Source organism: Salvelinus sp. IW2-2015, linkage group LG14 (assembly GCF_002910315.2).
Source record: "Salvelinus sp. IW2-2015 linkage group LG14, ASM291031v2, whole genome shotgun sequence".
Lineage (NCBI taxonomy): Eukaryota > Metazoa > Chordata > Actinopteri > Salmoniformes > Salmonidae > Salvelinus > Salvelinus sp. IW2-2015.
Window position 1 is genome coordinate 39917988 of NC_036854.1, and position 16280 is coordinate 39934267.

Consider the following 16280-nt stretch of genomic DNA (forward strand, 5'->3'; position numbering starts at 1 on the left):
GTGTGTATATATATATATATATATATATATATATATATATATATATATATATATATATATATATATATATATATATATATATATATATATATATATATATATATATATATATATATATATATACACACACACACACATATATATATATATGGTGTTTTGAGTGTGTGTTCTGAAAATGTCCATATCTGTTTTCTGGCCAGGATAACAGCACCACAATACCTCAGAGCGGCAAGCAGAAATGTTACTACCTCCATTAACCCTCTTCCTGTTTTTCAGGCAGGCCACGCACATGCAGCCAACTCCACTTCCTCTGTATCAATGCTTCTGTGGCACGTCAGAGTACAGAGGGTATGTGAGTGCGTCTATGTGAGTGTGTGTGTGTGTGTGTGAGGGAAGGACTTGTGATGCCAGTCTTTCAGAGTGGGAGTAAAGGGAGCCTGGGCGCTCCGCCCTGCGTATGTCCTGTTCTGTACGGGGCACTAGTGACGCAGTCCTTGTTCTGAGAAGAGGCAACGCTTTGTGACATTGAGACTATTGTCATGCAGGGCAGAGGATGAGGGAGAGAGGGGGCAGGGTGCTATGGTGATGAAACAGGCAAGACTGAAGGAGAGCCTTTGTGTTGGTTCACAAGGTTTCGTCTCTGCACTCATTGCCACAGACCAGACAGACATACAGGTCCCAGGGACAGATGTAACTAGCCTACATGAGGCAGGCAGCACATGCAGTATATTGCGCCACAATGTGGACAACCCAAACACACCACTAACACAATCAGTCTGGGCAGTGTTTTTGCTGGAGGTGGGCGGACACACGCACACGATCCACAGTAGGTTGTGTATACTGTGAAAGTCAGGCCTAGTGGGACAGTGGATGTGTTTTAACAGCTGGGAGAAGGGGCACAGGGGTTATAGGAAGTGTAGGAGAGAGGGCGAAAGGGGGGAGACGGAGAGAGAGACAACACAAGTGCAAAGGCAGTGTATGCAGTCATCACAGGCTGGACGCAGCAGTAACTGCAATGCAGATGAAGTCTGTCTGCCATCTCCTTCACCTCTCGGTCTGAATAAATTGCCAACATACACTTTTTGAGGATTCTAATACAACCCATATTAGCCCTGTTAACTGCACTTCTACAGAGTGAGTGAGATAATAAAGATTAGGGTTGTGTGGCTAGGCCTGCATGCAAGCAGTCCTGATTTAGGGACAGAGGGAGACAGAGGGACAGAACATGTGCAGTCGGAGCTCTGATAAATTACAAGGTGAGTTCTAATATCCCAGGCTTCTGAGAACGCTCCAAGAGCCGGACAAATATAGTCCCTACCACAATGACGTAAGGCAGGAAAACCGGGCTCTATCTGTGTGTGTGTGTGTGTGTGTGTGTGTGTGTGTGTGTGTGTGTGTGTGTGAGACGACCGCATTGCCTTTCAGCATTGGCTTATGGTTGCTTCCAATATAAGCGGCACCACATTTTCTGCTGATACAATTCTTTCCGCAGCCATCTAAACCAAACGTCTCTGCTGACTCAGTGCCCATTCATTCACAACATGGTTTTCTGCCAGGAGTTCTTCTCTTACCTGTTGGGAGCCCTTGATGGAGTGTCCCCTCCATTTTCATGAATGGCATCGCCGTTCTGCTGGACTTCTGAAAGGGAGGCGAAGGCACTGTTATCCTAAACAATATTCTACAACTAAACAAACACGCATACATACTATAAATAAAGCCAAAGATATGATGACAAGCCACACGCATACTAAAACAGACAGCCAGACACACACAGCGGTACTCACTGGTAGAGGTGGCAGTGTTGCCGTTGAGCAGTTGTTCTTGGTTGACGGTCAGACCGTCTAGGAACACAGTCAGCTCTCCCGTAGCAACCACAGCCCCCTTATTGTCCAGCACCAGCTTCAACACCTCCTTCACGTTCTCCACTGAGGGAGGGGAGACATAACATGGCAGAGACAGGATGGAAGAGAAAACAGCTATTAGTAACACTCATTAGTGAGAAAATGTCTGATACTTTCAAGTAGGGCCCCAAATACTGTAACAGCATTCTTTCTAAACCATTTACTGTGGAATACTGTGCCCAACAGCAGAAAGGCATCCTGCAGCTCATCCTGAAGAGTAAGAACAAATTCTTTGAGGAAATAATATCAGAGCTGATATCCTGTTCAGCTTGTTGCCTATTGACATTGTTCTTGTCAAGGTTAGAACATAAAAAGTCGTGAGGAATAAGAGATGAGGCGGGCTGCCAACTACGTACATTTCCTGTCATGCTGCTCCAAGGCCTGGAGGAGGTCCAGAGTGGCTTTCCCCAGCAGAGCATCAGCCTTCAGGGTGTGGTGACTCCACACCTTAAAGTCCACCTGCGTGTGTGGCCTGACATTTCTGCAACACAGCGGTCACACATCAACTATACCGCATGCACACGTGAGCGCGCACACACACAGAAAGTGACCTGGACACCTGTTAGGCTACACAACAGTGTTCATTTCTTATAAAGCCGTAATGTGCGTCCAAGCCAATTTCCCCCCTGGGAGCAAACATGTTTTTCTTATCGTATCTTACACCAACTAACTGGTGGTTTCTTTATCCAATTCTTCTGCTATAGAAACAAACTACCAGCACTATTACAGCACATTCAGTGCTGATATGCTTTTCAGGATGCACAGCATACATTAGTCACAATATCACCATGACTCAATGCAATGACTGTAAGGCCTGTTACCCCACTGACTTTACGTCGCTCCACTGAAGTCAATGGGCAGACAACCTGGTTTTTGTCTTCCATCCAACCATTTCATGCAGATTAATTACCCGACACAAAAAAAGTCACAACTAGGATTAAGGAAACGGGGACTGCCGGAACAATTTTATAAAATGTCAACAGACAATTTAATCATTCGGGATTTTTTTGTGTCTAAAATTAGTTATTCATTATTTTTATGTGCACTACGTCAACACACACTTTAATCCCAATAAATCAGTTTGATGGAAACATGTCTGGTGGGAAAATGTGCATGTTTTATCCAGATTTTTGAATATTCGCTTGAAAACCTGTTACCAATTGGATGAATACCTAGCTACAGACAGCCAGCCAGATAGGAAGGATCTTGTGACTTCTAGCAAGGTGTCACAACCTGGGGTGATATGCAGCATTTGATAATAATGGTAATTCATGTTTTTCAGCCATCCTTAGAAGGGCTCCCTCATCAATCTGAACATGTCTGCGTTCGTCTGGGCACAGCCACTGACAGCGCTCTAATCCAATCAGCTCTATACACAGGACACGCTTTAACAGGGAGAGGTCTCAGCGGTCTGTCTGTGGCATACACAACATCTGAAGGGAAGGGAGACTCAGGAGTCCATCTTGTCGTTACCCTGTTAAGACTTCAAAGAGTTGTGTTTAGGCATTGATTTTAAATCGCACCTCCATGCTATGATACAATGACTATCGCATTGGCCATTTCCCTTGACAATTACAATTTCTTGAGCCTTTGATCACACTCCCTCTTCCAGACTTCCCTCTCTGCAGATCAGACCGGTTAGTATTCCTCACAGGCACGGGTCCCCTCCCCCTCAGAGACCGAGGGCTGCCTCTGACTGCAGAATAAAGAACTACCCTGGTCTATAGAAACACAGGCAACCTAGAGAGAGTGCAAGAATGAGAGCTAAGAAAACAGAGACGACCAGAAAGCGTACAGAGGCAGATGCCGGAAGTAAACAAAAAAAAAGACAAAGGTAGTAAACACATCCAGATTGTGCCCCAAATGGCATCCCCTGGCCTAGTCGTTTAGGTCAAAAGTAGTGCACTATATAGGGAATAGTGCCATTTGGGACACATCTTCAGTAAATCCTTCTATAAGCCGTTTGATAAATGGAAAAGCTGATAGCTAACCAAGTGTGTTTAACCCCAATGCAAATGGTGGCCCTCTCAGAAAATACAGTGCAATATACCAGCAGTGTTTTGCACTAGTGTCAGCTGTCTACAGACTCACTTTCAGCCAGGTACTTTTTCCACTTAAAGTACCTATTGATAGAGCAGGCGATGAAGAGAAACACTCCTGGTTTAACAGTCTGCCCCACCACTTGGTACATGGGTGTGTGTTGTGTGCGCTGGGGTTGGTTGCGTCGGAATTTCTTTACATGGAGTGTGGCAACGAGTCAAAATCCACTTAGCCTATTGTTTTCTGGCACATTAATTTATTCATTTTCCTGTGCACGGTCCGATATTACCGGCCCAGGGGGCCAGTGGATCTCGTCAGTCACTGGCACGACAGAGCAATTAACTTTTCAGCACATTTTTTCCATTCCAGTTCAACATTTACCTGCTCTGTCACAGACTACCATTGGAGACCTCGCGTCTACCATTGAGCAATAGGATTGGCCGTTCATTCAAGCACCACCACGTTCTGTCCCACGAGTCACAACTTCGAGCAGTACATCAGTTGATAGTTTCACACAGCACATGCGAGCTGTCCTGAGCAAAAAGTAGCACCCAGCAATCTACTCGCTAGGCTTATTTATTTTAGGGAAAGGGATTTGCAAAACCAAACCTTCAATAGTGAACATACTAGCAATACGTACATTTTTTGCGAGCCATGACGAGACGTAAAAGGAATTCGAATGTTGAAAGAACGCCTGGATACAGCCGTTAGCCGTGGTATATTGGCCATATACCACACCCCCAACATGCATTATTGCTATTATAAAACTGGTTACTAACGTAATAAAACAGTAAAAGGTTTGTCATACCCGTGGTATACAGTCCGATATACCCCAGGTTTTAGCCAATGAGCATTCAGAGCTCAAACCCGGTTTATAAAATTGTAAATAAATCCCTTTCCTGCATAAAAATCTAATAAAGTGTTATTGGTCACATACACATATTTAGCAGATGTTATTGTGGGTGTAGCGAAATGCTTGTGTTCCAAGCTCCAACAGTGCAGTAATATCTAACAATTCACACATATCTAAAAGTAAAAGAATGGAATTAAGAAATATAAAAGTATTAGATTGAGCAATGTCGGAGTGGCATTGACTAAAATAGGGTAGAATACAGTATATACATATGAGATGAGTAAAGCAGTATGTAAACATTATTAAAGTGCCTAGTGTTCCATTAAAGTGGCCAGTGAATCCAAGTCTATGTATATGGGGCAGCAGCCTATAAGGTGCAGGGTTGAGTAACCGGGTGGAAGCCGGCTAGTGATGGCTATGTAACAGTCTGATGGTCTTGAGATAGAAGCTGTTTTTCCAGTCTCTCTGTCCCAGCTTTGATGCACCTGTACTGACCTCGCCTTCTGGATGATAGCGAGGTGAGCAGGCCGTGGCTCAAGTGGTTGAGGTCCTTGATCTTCTTTTTGGCCTTCCTGTGACATCAGGTGCTGTAGGTGTCCTGGACGGCGGGATGTTTGCCCCCAGTGATGCATTGGAAAGAACCGAACCACCCTCTGGAGGGCGGTGCAGTTGCCATACCAGGCGGTGATACATCCTGACAGGATGCGCTCAATTGTACATCTGTAAAACTGAGGGTTTTAGGGGCCAAGACAAATTTCTTCAGCCTCCTGAGGTTCTTCACAACACTGTCTGTTTGGGTGGACCATTTCAGTTCGTCAGTGATGTGTACGCCGAGGAACTTGAAGCTTTTCAACTTCCCCCTGAGGCCCCGTTGATGTGCATGGGGGTGTGCTCCCTCTGCTGTTCCCTGACGTTGAGTGAGAGGTTATTTTCCTGGCACCACACTCCCAGGGTCCTCACCTCCTTCCTGTAGGCCATCTCGTCATTGTTGGTAATCAGGCCTACTACTGTTGTGACGTCTGCAAACTTGATAAACTACAGATGAATCCAACAGGAGAATTTGAGTGATGAGTTGGACAGAGGATCTCAAACTCTGCGGAATATATACTTGGACCAGTTTTATAAAAAAAATAATGTATGCTATTTTCTGGCAATTGTTTCGTTACTATGTGCCAGATATTAAGACGACAAACCATTGTAAAACGGCCCATTGTGAGATTATAGAAATTACAAGTCAGAGCACAACAGTATGAGTACTCCCTCTTAGACAAGGTGACTTTAAATCAATATGTTCGCCTGTATTTACCCCAACAAATGAAATGCTAATTAGCTGCTAAGGTGGCTATCATAAAGAAATACAAATGCAATGAGGATCTGGACGAGACTACCGAATCAAGGCAAAGGTAAGAATCTTTGGATTGGCCTCCCGAGTGGCGCAGTGGTCTAAAGCACTGCACCGCTAGTTGTGCCACTAGAGATCCTGGTTTCGAGTCCAGGATCTGTCGTAGCCGGCCGCGACCGGGAGACCCATGGGGCGGAGCACAATTGGCCCAGCGTCGTCCGGGTTAGGGGAGGGTTTGGCCGGCAGGGATATCCTTGTCCCATCGCGCTCTAGCGATTCCTGTGGCGGGCCGGGCGCAATGCACTCTGAAACGGTCACCAGGTGTACAGTGTTTCCTCTGACACATTGGTGGCTGGCTTCTGGGTTAAGCGGGCATTGTGTCAAGAAGCAGTGCAGCTTGGTTGGGTTGTGTTTTGGAGACCGCATGGCTCTCGACCTTCGCCTCTCCCGAGTCTGTACGGGAGTTGCAGCGATGAGACAAATTGGGGAGAAAAAGAGGTAAAAAGTTTTATTTTAAACAATTAAAAACATCTGATTAACTATCAAATGTTAGCTAAATGTAGTAATTAATAAATTGGCAAAATGTATTTACATTTACATGTTAGCAAAGGTGCCAGCTAGAGATGTGCAGGAGCTTGCAGGAAATTGTAGTCTTGCGTGGTCTACTTTGACACCAATTAGCATTTTCGAATCAGAGTAGAGACAAAAATATTGATAAAAGTCAACTATGTAAATCTCTCGGACAAGTTATCAAAACATCCCGCCAGGGTAATCCTACACAAAACACAACCCTTGTTTTAAGTGTTTTTAAAATCCCCTACAGGAAAAATGAATGTAACTATTTCCGTGTTTGACCGCTCTGTTTTATGACATCTCCACTGTGGGGCTCTATTGTCATAGGCTAGAGCAGGGTTTCCCAAACTCGGTCCTCAGTACCCCAAGGGGTTCACGTTTTGGTTTTTGTCTTAACACTACAAAGCGGATTTCAAATTAAGACAAAACACTAAAACGTGCACACCTTGGGGTCCTGATGACAGAGCTTGGGAAATGCTGGAATACAGACTAAAATGACTGCAATTCAACTTTGCCATGGTTTTCTTAGCTAGACGCAGGTAGCCTATTGCCCCTGATAGACCTACATCTAATTTCAGATTGCCTACATGTCGCGTAGGCTAAACGATTTAGCAGCTTGCTTAGTTCAAATTGACAAACTAATTCATTCAACATGAATAGTGAGGCGATTTCTAAGTAAGAAGTGATTGTGTTGCCCAATATCCTGCTGGAATAGGCTACAGAGGATGGGGTTGTAATTACAAATCACTGAATCAAATAATATGAACTGAATGGCTGTTGACATTGTTTCTTGTTCTGTAGCCTATTCTGACTGACTTAACATCAATCTCATTTAATTAACTAAACATGTCCATTAATATGCATAATATAGTTATAGGCTATTTATTAAATCTGTTTAGCAGCTCCAGTTAGGCTACACAAGTGGCACAAGTTGATTTGCGATGACTCCAGTGATATTGCCATTTTAACATATTTATCAAATGGTAGGCTACAATGGCATATCATTTAATAGGATACTTGGATGGCCAACAGATGAAAATGTATTATTGGCCACATTTAAATGGCATTTTCCACTGAGGAATCCCCCCCCCCCCATAACATTTTCCCTATAACAGGAGCACGCAAAGGAGTTCTGAGCACGTGTAAAACACGTCGCTTGATGTGGCTTTCCATGAGCAAAGTAGATATTAAAGTACCATTTGAACCACCTCCAAGCGACTTTTTCTAATGTGCTCTAGTGCACCACTAGTAGTTTCAGTACAATGTCACCGTTATTTCTTGATGCGCATCAGTTCCAGCGTGTTAATATGTTTCATGGAAAAAGGGTTGGAAAGTAATTGTCTCCATAATGACATTGTACAACTGGTAAAAAGTCCTGTCTGCTCCGTCTCCTCTCACGTGACTCAGCCAAAAGTGGACTCAGCTGCCGACTGCAGCACTCAACAAACACTCCTGCACTCACTACCTGATCGTGAAATATAGATTTTTAAAGAGAAATGCCATGGCCACGTTCACCGTGCAACTTAGAAGTAGGCCAAAAACCTGCAACCAATACATTTTCACCCGCAACATTGGTTACAAAAAGTTCCCCAATTTTGCGGGAAAATCAAGTACATGGCAACCTTGCCTAGCATTCCTCTTGTCTAGCCGACTATAGCAATGTCAATATCTCTTTTTGGAACGTCTGTCTTACAGGGGCAGCGTCCTATTCTCAAATCACATACTAATTTAGAAACAAAAATGAACGCAATTAATACAACAAAGAATAGAGTAATGACTTGCAATGTTAAAGTATACATACACTACCAAAAGTATGTGGGCACCTGCTCCTCGAACATCTCAATCCAAAATCCTGGGCATTAATATGGAGTTGGTCCCCCCATTTGCTGCTATAACAGCCTCCACTCTTCTGGGAAGGCTTTCCACTGGATGTTGGAACATTGTGCCTGAATGGAAGCAAGTCCCCCCAGCAATCGCATTAGTGAGGTTGGGCACCAGTCAAGTTCTTCCACACCGATCTCGACAAACCATTTCTGGACGTACCTCGCTTTGTGGACGGGGGCATTGTCATGCTGAAACAGGAAAGGGCCTAGCCCCAAACTGTTGCCACAAAGTTGGAAGCACAGAATTGTCTAGAATGTCATCGTATGATGTAGCGTTACAATTTCCCTTCACTGGAATTAAGGGGCCTAGCCCAAACCAGCCCCAGACCATTACTCCTCCTACACCAAACTTTACAGTTGGCACTATGTATTCGGGCAGGTAGCGTTCTCCTAGGTATCCGCCAAACCCATATTCGGCCGTCGGACTGCCAGATGGTGAAGCGTGATTCATCACTCCAGAGAAGTCCAATGGCGGCAAGCTTACACCACTCCAGCCGACGCTTGGCATTGTGCATGGTGATCTTACCTTGTGCTGTTATTGTGAAGTGGAAACGTCAAGGAGCAACAATGGCTCAGCCGCAAAGTGGTAGGTCACACAAGCTCACAGAACGGCACCGCCGAGTGCTGAAGCACTTAATAATCTGCCCTCGGTTGCAACACTCACTACCAAGTTTCAAACTGCCTCTGGAAGAAATGTCAGCAAAATAAATGTTCGTGAAGCTCCCAACGAACAGTTCTTGTGCTGACGTTTAAACCAGAGGCAGTTTGAAACTTGGTAATGAGTGATGCAACCGAGGGCGGATGATTTTTACGCACTACGCACTTCAGCGGTGCTGTTTTGTGAGCTTGTGTGGCCATCGTTGCTCCTAGACATTGCCACTTCACAATAACAGCACTTACAATTGACCGGGATAGCTCTAGCAGGGGAGAAATTTGACAAACTGACTTGTTGGAAAGGTAGGATACTAAGACTGTGCCATGTTGAAAGTTACTGAGCTCAGTAAGGCCATTCTACTGCCAATGTTTGTACATGGAGACTGCATGACTGTGTGCTCAATTATATACACATCTGTCAGCAACGTGTGTGGCTGAAATAGCCGAATTTGAAGGGGTGTCCACCCACACACACACTTAAAAAATAGAAAAAAATTACCTACAGGGGTCCTAAAATTCTATATCAAATAGCTAAATGATCCATGGTACGACCATCTTAAAACAATTCCATATGTTAGCAGAGCGAAAGCATACAAACCTATAGGCCCTGCATGACCCCAATGCATTTAAGAACTACACCATGCCAGGGCCAGCAAAAATTCTGTTCGGACCAGTAGATTTTTGGACAAATGGCTCGACCGGGCCACGTTGGACCATGGTGTGTTTCATAGGCGGCCACAGAGTGGTGGCGCATAGGCTGACTGTGCCTTGATTGACGAACAGCAAGCTGGACATTTTTCTTTTTTTAAGGTGTCGAAATGACTGAATAAAGTCCCTCATAAATCCTTACCATTCATAAATCATACAACGTAGTTATATCTCCATGGTATCAATTCAGGACAAGTAAACTAAAGATCCCGTTGGTATTTTTGATATATAGTCCATAAGGACTTGCAAGACATTAAAGTGAGTGACTCGTCAGTAGCCTATCGAATTGCATCGTTAAGAGAGCTTTGCATTTGGCTCCTTACCTGCTGTTAAATTAAGCCAGGAGACTATTACAGTATGCTTTAAAGGCCCTTTGCAATCAATTATTTTTGTCCTGTGTTTCATATACCGTACAACAGCTGATGAAACCAACACTTAAAAGGTATCAGTGTTATTTCCTGACAGTTGCTGGTTGAAAATACGATCTAGCATTAGAATGTACCAGAGGCCACCATAATAGAGCTGGTTTTAGAACCAGTCGACTATGACTTGCAGGCCACAGCTGAGCTTCAGACAGCTAGCTACTCCTATAACATGTAGCATACACAAAAACAAACCAAACAAACAGAGCCCTGGAGGTTGTCTGAGATAATTACCCCATCAAGGCAATTAGTGGCCTGGTTAATGAGTTTCTGAGGGCAAGTTTGATATGGCACCCTTTTGCCTTAGTGCACTACTTTTGAGCAGGCCCATAGGGCTCTGGTCAAAACTAGTGCACTATTCATACGGGATAAGGTGTCATTTGGAACACAGCCTGACATTTGGCTTTGACTCATTAAAGCCAGAGAACCATAAAAGCTGCTAGGTTACAGGCAGCTCTGCTAGAGTTGCAACTGAACAGATACAGAAGGGTCTTTTCAGCACAGTTCAAACCTCCGCACCAACAAGGGAAATAAAACAATAAAGCCAACAGGCTCTTTTTGGGAACAGAGTGTTCAGAGGAAAGCTACAGTATGTCTGCTTTGGTTTTTCAATCATCGTCATTTCCTTGTGCTGTAGGCCATCTGCCCAGATTGGATGACTAAGTATTAGAGATATTCAGACTTTTAGTTGTTAGTCAGCTCTCCCACAAGCCCACTGTGTGTTCTAATGAATCCACACTGTTCCCACCTCAGCACCACCCCCAGATTCCCACAGATAAATAAGACCTTTGAGAAAACTAATCTTTGTGTTTTACCATAAATGCTCAGGCATCTCATAAGTAACCTGGTTCCTGCAACAACAAAAAATAGTCTAGATTCCTTCTCCCTCTAGTCTTCCTATTCCAGTACAGAACACGTTAGATTGAAGCACTACAGAAAACGATTCATACCGAATTAACACACCACCATTGGTCTAACTCTAAAAAGAGTGGGACTTGATTCAGAAAGGAATACAACGTTGCTCGAGCATACCAAACAGACCACAGTAAGTGATTAAGGTGGTGAGCGAATTAAAATGGGCTACTCATGACACACATTACGAACACACACACAGAAGGTAGGGTTCCTTACAGAGTGAGTCGCTCATCCCACTTGGGGTTGGAGGAGCTGTGGGACTTTGCCGTGCGGCGCGACTCCCCTTCCGCTGTCACCTCCACATAGATGGACGTCCCAAACAAGCTCTTCTTCCGCTTGAGTTTGGCACAGGCAACGACGGCATGTAGCTGCGACGTCGGTCCGTGGTTATAGCTACACTCCGTTCTGGAAGAGGCCGTGGCCATGTCATACACCGCAGTGGAAGCCTGAAGATACACAAAACAAAGGTGGTCAAAACGAGGACAACCTTAAGAAAAGTCACCAGCAATCTAAAACGATGTGATATACAGTGCCTTCGGAAAGTATTCAGACCCCTTGACTTGATCCCCTTTGTTACGTTACAGGCTTATTCTAAAATGGATGAAATAAAACATTTCTCTTCAATCTACACACAATACCCCATAATGACAATGAGAAATAGGTTAAGACATTTTTGCAAAATTGAACATAACAGAATACCTTATTTACATAAGTATTCAAACCCTTTGCTTTGAGACTCGAAATTGAGCTCAGGTGCATCCTGTTTCCATTGATCATCCTTAAGATGTTTCTACAACTTGATTGGAGTCCACTTGTGGTAAACTCAATTGATTGGACATGATTTGGAATGGCACACACCGCTAGATAAGGTGCCACTGCATGTCAGAGCAAAAACCAAGCCATGAGGTCGAAGAACTTGTCCGTAGAGCTCCGAGACAGGATTGTGTCGAAGCACATATCTGGGGAAGTGTACCAAAAACAATTCAGCAGCATTGAAGGTCCCCGGGAACACAGCGGCCTCATCATTCTTAAACGGGAGAAGTTTGGAACCACCAAGACTCTTCCTAGAGCTGGCCGCCTGGCCAAACTAAGCAATCAGGGGAGAAGGGCCTTGGTCAGGGAGGTGACCAAGAACCCAATGGTCACTGACAGATCTGTGAAAGTGGGAGAACCTTCCAGAAGGACAACCATCTCTACATCATTCCACCAATCTGGCATTTACAGTAGTGGCCAGACGGAAGCCACATGACAGCCCGCTTGGAGTTTTCCGAAACAAGATTCTCTGGTCTGACGAAACCACGATTTAACTCTTCGGCCTGAATGTCAAGTCTGGAGGAAACCTGGCACCATCCCTATGGGTCACCGCATGGTGGTGGCAGCATCATGCTGTGGGGATGTTTTTCAGCAGCAGGGACTGAGAGACTGCTAAAGATCGAGGCAAAGATGAACAGAGCAAAGAGATCAGAGAGATCCTTGATGAAAACCGGCTCAGGACCTCAGACTGGGGCGGAGGTTCAGCTTCCAACAGGACAACGACCCTAAGCACATAGACAAGACAACGCAGGACTGGCTTCGGGACCAGTCTCTTAATGTCCTTGAGTGGCCCAGCCAGAGCCCGGACTCGAACATCTCTGGAGAGGCCTGAAAACAGCTTTGCAGTGACGGTCCCCATCCAACCTGACAGAGCGTGAGAGGATCTGCAGAGAAGAATGGGTGAAACGCCCCAAATACAGGTCTGCCAAGCTTGTAGCATCATACACAAGAAGACTTGAGGCTGTAATATCTGCCAAAGGTGCTTCAAAGTACTGAGTAAAGGGTCTGAATACTTATGTTTTATATTTAATACATAAAAAAAAAAAGAAATGTGCCTTGTCATTATGGGGTATTGTGTATAGATTGATTAAATCGTTTTTTCCCCCCTCATCAATTTTAGAATAAGGCTGTAACATAAAATGTGGACAATTCAAGGGGTCTGAATACTTTCCGAATGCACGAATATGTGCTTCCAATTACAATGAAATGTATTCGGACATTGAACTCCTTATCCATTAATGACTTGCCCTGCAATAACTTTTGACTTCCATACCGAGTATCACGATACCAAGAATGACACCACAGCAAAACAATGAAGTTATTAGCCAAATCTTTGGCCAATTTAATCATAAGGGGGACATCGGTTGATGACTGCGCTGATATACAGAGTTGATCCGTGAGACATTTGATAGAAATGGCGACCCGCGGAACAATACAAAAAATTATATTAAAATTGAGGTGGTCACTGGCTTACCACACACAAAAAAATACCCAATAATGTCAAAGTGGAATTATGTTTTCTAAATTTATACAAAATGAGAAGCTGAAATGTCTTCGGTCAGTAAGTATTCAACCATTTTGTTATGCAAGCCTAAATAAGTTCAGGAGTAAAATTGTGCTTAACAAGTAACATGATAAGTTGCAATAATAATGTTTAACATGATTTTTGATTGACCACCTCATCTCTGTACCCCACACACACAATTATCTGTAAGGTCCCTCAGTCAAGCAGTGAATTTCAAACAGATTCAACCACAAAGACCAGAGGTTTTCCAATGCCTTGCAACGAAGGGCACCTATTTGTAGATGTTTTGAAGTTGAAGTTACTAATTACACTTCGGATGCTGGGTGGCATAATCTGTCAGATTCTCTGTAATAATGGTATGGGAATAATAATGCATTTTTATTTTGTAAAGTGGTTTCTTGCATCAAACACTTTCAGTCACCTTGTCTAAAGGACAAGTGGATAAAAACAGGTTAATGTCATGCCCTGCATGATTTTTTTTTTTTTTTATCTCACGGAATGTATTGTAGGCTGAATGATAGAACAGCTATTTTAACGTGTTAAAATGTTACGGGATTCATTTTCTTCATTGTTTTTGACGGGTAGGCCAATCGGCTAGGCCTACATTACGATCAAATAGTTTTAACAGTGTCCAAGTAGGATACTGTGGCTAACTTAAAAAGAGGGTACAGCCTCTGTTCACAGTAAACGTGCGCTGGAAGAATTGCACCGAATTTTCACAACGTTCAAGCTTGCGCTCGGCAGACCAGAAATTACCTCTGTCTAAAACAATGAGGGAACATTGGTTATAGGTATGACTGTCATCGGCAAGGATTTTTTTTTGAGGGATGGGGGGGATAAAAAGCACAAAGCACAGGCAAAATCCTTGAGGAAAACCTTGTTTCGTCTGCTTTCCAACAGACACTGGGAGACAAATTAACCTTTCAGCAGGACAATAACCTAAAACACAAGGCCAAATATACGCTGGAGTTGCTTACCAAGACGACATTGAAATGTTACTGAGTGGCCTGGTCACAGATTTGACTTAAATTCAGCTTGAAAATCTATGGCCAGACTTGAAAATGGCTGTCTAGCAATGATCAACAACCAACTTGACAGAGCTTGAAGAATTTTTTAAAGAATAATGTGCAAATATTGTACAATCCAAGTGTGCAAAGCTCTTAAAGACTTAGCCAGAAAGACTCACAGCTGTAATCGCTGGCAACGGTGATTCTAAAATGTATCGACTCAGGGGGAGTTGAATACTTATCTAATAAAATATATATTTTTAACTTTCATATTTTTTTTTATACAAATGTTGGAATGTTTCTTCCACTTTGACAGAGTATTATTTTGAGTTGTCAAAAAACAACAATTAAATTCATTTTAATCTCACTTTTGTAACAAAATGTGGAAAAAGTCAAGGGGTGTGGGTACTTTCGTATCCTTGGCTAACATTAGCTCGAGCTCACATCCAGGGGGGGGGGGAAAGTACTAGAATGGCAAATATACATCCCTACTCACGATTGGTGCGTTTTGCAGAACCCTCCGGATCCTCAGCCGACTCCGTGGCCCATGATTGCCCTGTAACAGGAGACCGGGAAAAGTTAGTCATGCACTGTCAGCTGTTATATTAACACTGATCTGGGTTGTGCAAAGAAGGCTTTAACCTAACAGAACCAGTCACAGGGAAAAGAAAAAAGGGGGAACTTTCTTTATCTGAACAAAGTGTTGATGTAAGGTTTGTTTGGTAAAGAGGAGTGACAACATGAATGTCCTTAAACTGCCAAGATAAAACAGCTCCCACAAGATCCATTCCCTTCCTGTCCAAACACAGATGGGGCGCTAGGAGTCGTGTACTTAGAAGCTGAGAGCCACAGACCCAGGCCCAGGGAGCTCAAAACTGATAACTGTGCAGATGGAGGCGAGAGGGAGAGCAGGCTAAGAAAATGATCCATTGTCAGCATACATACGCCACCACCACTCAATTCTGAGGGCATAACACCACAGACAAACATAGCCATGTGATATTTCTACACAAACAAAAAAACACAGGAAAATCATGTTACACACTGGCAAAGCAAAGGGACATGAAAACAGCCACAAACCATTATTAAAGTGCAGATATGCACACAAATTGTCTCAGACTGCCTCAGTGTAACATACACTCACGAGTAAACAGGGCAAGCAAGGCCATCATCTCAGAGCATTAAAGGCTGAGATGAGTGGAGCCAGAGGACTCCCAGCTGACTAAGGGTGAAGTGCTGTTCATCAGGACAGGAGAAAGCCTCCATTGTCTTTAGACCAGGGGGATCAGGTCCTGCCTTTCCATATAATCAATAGGCTATGTATTATGATCTTCAGGCCCAAACTAATCCGAGATCAGCACTCCTACTGTGAGATGCTTGATATAGATGCCCCGGGGCTTCATCCTCATCCAAACATCTCAAGGAACACAGCAGAAGTCATTAGAGAGGGTGCAGAATCCAGAAGATCTTGAAGGGCACTTCACCCTACTCCAACACACTGCACTCGTCCCTTTTCTCACTTCTACGCGGCACTTCTATCAATCCTCTCCTCTGCAAAACACTTCCCTCAGTCCTTTGCTCACCTTTTATCTCCTGTCCTCTCCTTCACACCTAACTCCACTGCTCTCCTGTACCCGTCTGGCT

At 43.9% G+C, this 16280-nt stretch overlaps 1 protein-coding gene across 2 annotated transcripts in view; it reads right to left on the bottom strand.

Annotated features, from left to right (window-relative positions):
- Nucleotides 1-16280, bottom strand: part of LOC111973057 (NEDD4-like E3 ubiquitin-protein ligase WWP1) — a 60587-nt gene that overhangs the window by 23376 nt on the left and 20931 nt on the right. For both annotated transcript variants that reach the window (XM_070446702.1, XM_024000217.2), the window contains exons 2-6: nucleotides 15133-15192; nucleotides 11508-11737; nucleotides 2258-2382; nucleotides 1785-1925; nucleotides 1572-1638 (exon numbers count right to left, since the gene is read on the bottom strand). In XM_070446702.1, coding sequence (XP_070302803.1) covers nucleotides 1572-1638; nucleotides 1785-1925; nucleotides 2258-2382; nucleotides 11508-11716 — 542 coding nt within the window. In that variant the 5' untranslated portion in view covers nucleotides 11717-11737; nucleotides 15133-15192. The remainder of the gene's footprint in view (nucleotides 1-1571; nucleotides 1639-1784; nucleotides 1926-2257; nucleotides 2383-11507; nucleotides 11738-15132; nucleotides 15193-16280) is intronic.